At 45.5% G+C, this 7,582-nt stretch overlaps 1 protein-coding gene across 1 annotated transcript; it reads left to right on the top strand.

Moving 5' to 3' along the window:
- The first annotated feature begins 3,694 nt into the window (after positions 1-3,694).
- On the top strand, positions 3,695-7,321 carry tent5ba (terminal nucleotidyltransferase 5ba). Its single transcript, XM_084026414.1, has 2 exons — positions 3,695-4,076; positions 6,234-7,321. The coding sequence occupies exons 1-2, from the start codon at positions 3,921-3,923 to the stop codon at positions 7,260-7,262; spliced, it is 1,185 nt and encodes a 394-aa protein (XP_083882540.1). The 5' UTR covers positions 3,695-3,920; the 3' UTR covers positions 7,263-7,321.
- The last annotated feature ends 261 nt before the right edge of the window (positions 7,322-7,582 follow it).

Here is a 7,582-nt window from a genome sequence, read left to right as displayed (position 1 = left end):
TAGATTTTCAAAATGAAACACGCAGTGTGACATCAGCAACGCAATGTCTGAGCAGCAGCTGCATCACTATTTTGGCTATGGCAGTACTGTCCACGGTTACACATGATGCACGCTCTAATAATAGCAAAGACTTGGTCTTCTAGTATAACATGTCCTCGCTGAGACATGAGGGAAGTCTTCGATGGTTGTGGTGCGAGTAAGAAAAGAGCTTCACAACTCATCCTGTGCGACAGACGGAGCTTTATCGACCTTTGCACAATTGATCATTGTGACACATTGCTGCTTGTTGTTTGGCAACATCGATTTGCAGCCAAGCTTTTACAATACGCTTTGACGTCCACTCGTGATGCCTGCACTTGAGAGAGAAAGCCCGTTCCCCTTCATTGTTCCTCTTTCTGAAGCGAAGGCAGATTACAACAACACACACTGTTTGGCTTCTTTTATCTCACCTCACCCGGCAGATGCTTTGTTACGCAGAAGCATCCGAGAAACAGGTGTCTGGGTGTTCCATCTGTCAATCAAAGCCAAAGCAAGTTTGGAAAAGAATTGTCATTCAATGCAGGAATACTCCGATATCACTGATGCTATAAGCAGCTTCTATGCAAACCTCCTCAGGAGTCACCATCGTAGCACTTTTGCTCACACCTAAGCCACACCAGTAGCTGCCAGTAGCTCCTAGGAGGAGGCTGATCGGCCCGTGGGGAGGCTGTCCAAACACGAATGCACGATTTGAGCCTGAAATGTTGAATCGAAATGTGCTATGGGTGCCTGTGACTCAAGTGATCTTTGCAAAAAAAACTAACTACAGTCTTTTATCTGCCTTTGAGCAGAAAAAGAAAAGTCTTCAAAGAACTTTCATTGATGGTCATGAATATTATGTACTAAAGATTGTTTCATTATGTTTGCATGCTTAGGAGTGGCCTGTCTAATGTATCATTTGTTAAAGGTGTTGTTTAAATAATCTCACCACGCCTACTAGACTCACAGTCACAGTTGTCATGGCTCCAGCAGGATGTTAACTCAGGGGAGGATCTCGTAAGTTATGTTGCGTTAATTGTTTTTGTTCCACTGCATGAATGAATTAACTCCACATCCGACTGACCTCCCTCTGACACGGAGCTGTGAGGGAACCTGAGAATGTCAAGCGGCCTGACATTCATCTCCTGTCACTGTTCTCTCATTCCCGAGTGTTTCGCATTCAGGTAAATGCTGGTTCTGCTCCCAGGAAGCACAGCTGCCACACGGGGGTTATTTATAGTCGGATGACGCAGATGTCTCACGTCGGCACCTGGCAGGCCCCTCAGCTGGAGACGCCTCTGCCCAGCTGCCCGACAACCGAAGCGGATGCTGTTGCTAGGGAAACAGGATTATGTTGACATCATAGGATTTGAAGTGATCTTCCGTGGAAACCGAATCTGTGGTACGCCCACGAGCCCGGCCTCACTGTCAACCTCCAGCTGTGGGGTTTTTTTGGACTAAAGTGCCTGAGTGCATAAGACTGTGTCCACCTGTCTCTGTTTTATTGCTGCATCATTAAAAACCCAAACAGATCAATCACGAAATGAACTTTACTCTCTTGTAAACATTTTACAGGTGCACTAACATGCTGTGTGGACATGTATGAGTTGTTAGGGATTTTATAAATGATGACACTAAGAGGAACCTACTGATGTTTTCACCTCTGTTGTTCGCCTGCAAATTCTATACAGGCAGAATCTTGTCAGCCCTCAAAGAGTCCTTTCTGCTATTGTGTCAGGTCCTTCATAAGGGGACATTTAGTGCATTTAAACACTTATTAGATGTCATGCAGGACAGGATGAGATATCAAATCCAGCTTTATAAATTGATGCCAAGAAGATTTACAGATTAGGGAAATTCAAAAGGGTTAAATAAACTGGAGGACACTGAATGCATATGAAAGCAGCTAAATAAAGCCATCTAATATACGTGCATTATTTAACTCAAGTCTCACTATGATCCTTTATACCTCAGACAGACCATTATATACTGTGTTAGGCATAACAAGCTGACATGTTCTGTTCAGACAAGAGGAATGTGTGTATCTACACCACAACATGAAAAAACAGCGCAGATAAGGAGGCCGGGTGGAACGAAGTGGCAGTGAGGTATCTGAAAACGTAAATGGAAAGCTTAAAGGGCATCACAGGTTATCGGAGCCTTTTCATAAATCCCTGCACAATCATGAGCAAATTGAATGAATAATTGTCCGTGCAGTTGTGGCCTTTCATTTTCCATTGGCAGAATAAACAAACAACTCAAAGGTACACACTGTATTAAACACGGCCATCTACTAAAAATGATAAGGAACTATAAAAATGTGTGATCAGCAAGCAACATTGTAAAGGTTTAACAGTCTGCTATCGTGGTTTAAATACGTTACACTATTCTTTTAAATCACGAACATAACGGTGAAGCCAGAAAACCACATGAATTTGTATCATCACAAATACTTTACAGTATTTTTTATTGGGCATAATAGGCCTACAGATGTTCAAATATTGCAATGTAGGTGTGCATGAGGAGTATACTGCTCTACAAAGATTAGCATGCCAGTATCTTTATTAAAGCACCCACATTTGCTGTCTTATGTAATGTTGATTGGAAAATAATTAACGGTGGTTTAGCTTTACATTCAAATGGACAAGAAAGCTGATAAAGTAACAAGAATAGGTGTTGTGGCCTTCATATTCTTCAGTTTCTAAATATCTTTTTTTATTTCAAGTCTGTGATAATGAACGGGACTAAAGTGAAGGTTCATGTATTTATGCTTTGATGTTCAGAAATGTGAAGAAAAGTAGGTCTAAAATTGATGCAACAAATGGGAGTTACGAATACAGACAAACATCCCTTAAGCTACACATACTTGTGTATTGACTTGGGAATTAGTCAGCACTATTAGTTGATTTAACATGTCTAGATCTCCACAAATGATTCAAATGAACCAGGAAAAAAAAAAGTCACTTTTTGGTTGAACTGGTCACAGCCATGTTCTCTTTGCCCATCAATGGTCACAACTGGCAGCAGCCTGGTGGCAAGTAGACAAAGGTTTGTTTTCAGGGGTCAAAAGCCAAGAAGGTGCTGCAACACTGGCCTAGAGGTTAGTAAACATGACTTAATCTTGCTTGCATAAAGTATCTTCTAGCTGCTGCTGAGCTGCCCTCCAGCAAGACCTTTGAACGTTTTAGTTGTTGTCTTCTCTTACGTTCTATAGGTCTGTATGATCATGGAGTGTGTAATCGTGCAGCAGGGCGTTGCTGGAAACACATCCTGCATACTCTGCAAACATTCCCTGGGCAAATAAAGAAATGCATCACAGGAGAAAAAGTAGGGCCGTTTGCACGGCTGTAATGCGATTCCTGGCATGTTTTACTTGTCTGACCAAATGGCAGAGGAATAAACGCTGTTACTACAATACTGCTGCAGCATCAGAGCAACAGATCAGGGGTGGGATGGAGGGGGGGACCCTGTCAGCATGCAGGGCAGCACCATGAGCAGAGCGGAGGGGAGGAGGCTTTCAAGTGCGTCACGCGAAGGGTGTTTCCTGCAGACAGGGCGTCCATAATCAATGACCAAACACAGCAGCCAATCACGGGGCTCATGCTAATGAGGACGCTCTCAGCCCTCCGATGAATAGGGGTTTTTTTTGCAGACCGACCGGATTTTAAGTGGAACACACCGGAGCGAACGGCTGATCCCACTCTCGGCTCCAGCAACTCTGACTCGACCAAACTTTTACTACTCTTCACCTCCGCGTTGACTCTACGGACCTCCTCCTCCTCCTCATCGCTGAGATCCACGGGAATATCTCACTCGTGTTTAAGAGAGAAAGCGCTCGTTCACATTCTGCAGATTTCTTTTTTTTTTTCTTTTTCTTTTTTTTGCGGAAAGTTAACATCGCCATGTCTTGCGGTGATGCGTCGGATCAGAGTCGGCGGTTCTGCGTGTTGTCTTGGGATCAGGTGCAGCGCTTGGACTCGATCCTGGGGGAGGCCGTCCCCATCCACGGCCGAGGAAACTTCCCCACTCTGTCCGTGCAGCCGCGGCACCTTGTCCAGGTAACGTTACAACACCACACACTACAACTTATTATTAGTTGTTGATTTACGCTTACGTTTTATATATTTATTTATAAAAATATGCATAATTATGAAATTGAATATTAGACATCATAGTATCCTCCCCGTGTTAACACAAAGGGGAATTATGTTGAAATTTAATTAGTCTGGGACTCCCTTGGGAACCCCTCTAGGACCCCTAGTGGTCTCCAATTTGCGAGGCACTGAGGTTTTTGGCATCCTTTTGGGATTAACATGGCACGTCACACCGTCATTTTTGTTTAGTCTATTTATTGTATTTCGTTTCAGGACTTCGGTGTATTAATTCAGTGATTATTATCTCAAAAGTCTCGATGACACTCAAAGAATTTCTGAAATGTGTGAAATGGTGAGAGATATCCTGCCGTCGCGACTCTCGTGGTTTGCCTTAAAATGTATGAAACAGACGCGTTTCCAGACACTTCTCCTACATCGTGGCTGGATCACCTTTCCCTCTGGTGTCTCCAGATAGTTGGCTGTGCATTCAAGTGCAAGACAAATGCCACGATAGAATTTCAGGAAGAATAGATTGCAGATTCCGAAGTCCAACTAATGGAGCCCCCCCCCCCCCCCCCCCTCCCTTTTTTGGGGGGGATTTATACATTGACATATCCTAGATATGTGAGCTTCATGCTGCTGGTTGTGGAAAGATCAATGCATCCGATAAGCCTGCAGGAGGCCTAAAACGCAGGTTTGGGCCCCAAAATGTGGAGGCTCTTGTTTCCCCCGGGTTTGTGGAAACCCTGTATAATCAAATTTAGCTCAAACCTGCCACATAGATGTATTTAGTGTTTGACTGAACACAACCTGTAGAATGTTGCTGTTTAGCCAAAATTTCGATTTAATGGGGCCGCTGATATAATTGTGCCTCTTCTGTTATGGATCACAGGAGGCATGACTGTGAATGTGGACCTTTCATTAGAGGGATAAACAGGCCGCTATAACATCCGCTGCAGCATGGTGAAGGCTACCCGTGGTCAGGGCAGAGAGCAAAGGGATCAAGCGTAGGCCCGATCCTGAGTTTGGCTCCGACTGCCTGCCGTGACGAGGCCGACCACCAGCACTCAAACTCCACAATATTATTGCTTCTGATTGGAATTTGAACCCAATTGGCAGCACTTTTATGGCTGCCTGAATACAAGGCTATTACGGCCAAGTTATACAGTTGTGATTTCATGATACTTTTGCACACACTGCTGTGTCGACCCTTAGCTTGCCTCGAAATGTTTGTCCGTAGCCTGACCCAGTCAGTGTGTATTAATAGAGCCAGCTTGTTATCTGATCACCATGGGAGAGAGTTAATCTGACAGCTCGGTGTCACTAGGGAGATTTAGGATTGTGTGCAAATGAAAAACTCATTTGTGCTCCAGGTTTTACTATCTGAAGTTATTAGCTAACATTTACACTGTTGGGCTTTTGTTGGTTTGCTACCTGGAATAAATATGACTTAATTCTCAAACAGATGCCAGATGTAACCTGGGAGCTGCACTTTTTGTTGTGTCCTTTATCATTCAGATCTAAGTTCCCACTGAACTTTGATGACTTACAAATGTTTTGGGAACACTGCGTTTTCATGGCACAGGTGGATTCTCATTTCCCTTCAGGCAGCCATGCTGAATATGTTGGATGTCTTATTTCAGACATATTTCCCCTTTTGTGCGTTTGCTAGCACACTATGTCCAGCTGCAGATGATCGTCTTCCAGTGTAGCCGCGCTGAGGCTGTTTAAACATCTCGCAGGTCACTGGGGCAGAGGAAGGGAAAGCCACTGACCCACAATGACCTGAGGTTGTGATGTTTAGCCTAAAGAAAGATTATTTTTGTTAGATTTAGTTAAATAAGTCGATCGGACCCAGCAGGAGAAGAACCAGGAGCACAGACTCTCCAGTTCTGCTGCTCCTTGTTTGTGCTTTTCAGGTGTCATTCAGACTGAGGCTGATGGTGATGAAATGGACTTTTGTGAGCCGCAGTATTGATCTCGCCTTCACAAGCTATTGATTTCCACTCTGCCCATGTGGAGGCTATTTGCAACTAGAAGAGCGTTGCTTTCCCTTTTTTTTTTCATTCTAATTTTCTTAAAAGAGAACCGGTATAAATTCATGCTGTCATCTCTGTCCAGGTGGTGCGGGCGAGGCTGGAGGAGCGAGGCGTGTGCGTCAAGGATGTGAGACTGAACGGCTCGGCTGCCAGCCACGTGCTCCACCAGGACACCGGACTGGGCTACAAGGACCTCGACCTGATCTTTGGCGTGTCACTGAAAGACGATCAGGCCTTCCGTCTGGTGAAGGACGTCGTGCTGGACTGCCTGTTTGACTTCTTGCCAGCCGGGGTCTCTAAGGAGCGCATCACAGCACTGACCCTCAAAGAGGCCTACATACAGAAACTGGTGAAAGTCTGTAATGACACGGACCGCTGGAGCCTCATCTCGCTGTCCAACAACACGGGCAAGAATGTGGAGCTAAAATTTGTGGACTCTCTACGGCGGCAGTTTGAATTCAGCGTGGACTCCTTCCAGATTTGCCTCGACTCCCTGCTCTTATTCGACCGCTGCTCAGAGACGCCCATGTCCGAGAGCTTTCACCCCACTGTGGTCGGGGAGAGCGTGTACGGGGACTTCAAGGAGGCCATGGACCACCTGTGTCAGAGGACCATAGCCACACGCAGCCCGGAAGAGATCCGAGGTGGAGGCTTGTTGAAGTACTGCCACCTACTGGTGCGGGGTTTCACGGCCTCCTCCGAGGCGGACATGAAGCACATGCAGCGCTACATGTGCTCGCGCTTCTTCATTGACTTCTCTGACATAGGAGAGCAGCAGAGGAAGCTGGAGGCCTATCTGCAAAACCACTTCGCCGGCATGGAGCACAAGCGGTACGAGTGCCTGATGACGCTTCACCATGTGGTGAACGAGAGCACCGTGTGTCTGATGGGCCACGAGCGGCGCCAGACGCTCAGCCTCATCTCCATGCTGGCGCTGAGGGTGCTGGCTGAGCAGAACGCCATCCCCACGGTGACGAACGTCACGTGCTACTACCAGCCGGCTCCGTACGTGCAAGACATCAATTTCAGTAATTACTATATTGCGCATGTGCAGCCGCCGCAGGTTTCGCCGTGTAGTAATACATATCGGACTTGGCTGCCCTGCAGCTGAACCGGATGCGGAAAGAGCAGAGGTGGTCTTTATCTTTCAAAGGAAGTGGACTGAAAACAAACGACAAAAAAAAAAGAAACCTGATTTTGCCAAATGTGACTTGACTAAAACAATCCTGTACTGCTGTACATCTGATTGAGCCGACACATTCATTTTTCTCACTTGTACTGCAAAACATCTGTGAGACTGCTGGTCATTTCCGAGATGTAGCGATAATAATCCTGTTTAAGTATTAAAGTCTTTATGAAGCTTTATATATGTCAAAAGTACATTTTTTCGAGGAAACAAACATCGAAGCTGGTGTTATTTTCATACTCTGG

Source organism: Eutrigla gurnardus (genome assembly GCF_963514095.1).
Source record: "Eutrigla gurnardus genome assembly, chromosome: 14".
NCBI classification, from domain to species: Eukaryota; Metazoa; Chordata; class Actinopteri; order Perciformes; family Triglidae; genus Eutrigla; species Eutrigla gurnardus.
The sequence above is the reverse complement of the archived record's forward strand: the minus strand, read 5'-3'. Positions and strand labels throughout refer to the sequence as shown.

Bases quoted from the DNA above. Each gene is read 5' to 3' on its own strand.
- tent5ba (XM_084026414.1), top strand. From the start codon at position 3,921: ATGTCTTGCGGTGATGCGTCGGATCAGAGTCGGCGGTTCTGCGTGTTG. The intron at 4,077-6,233 runs GTAACGTTACAA...ATCTCTGTCCAG, and splicing joins AGCCGCGGCACCTTGTCCAG to GTGGTGCGGGCGAGGCTGGA.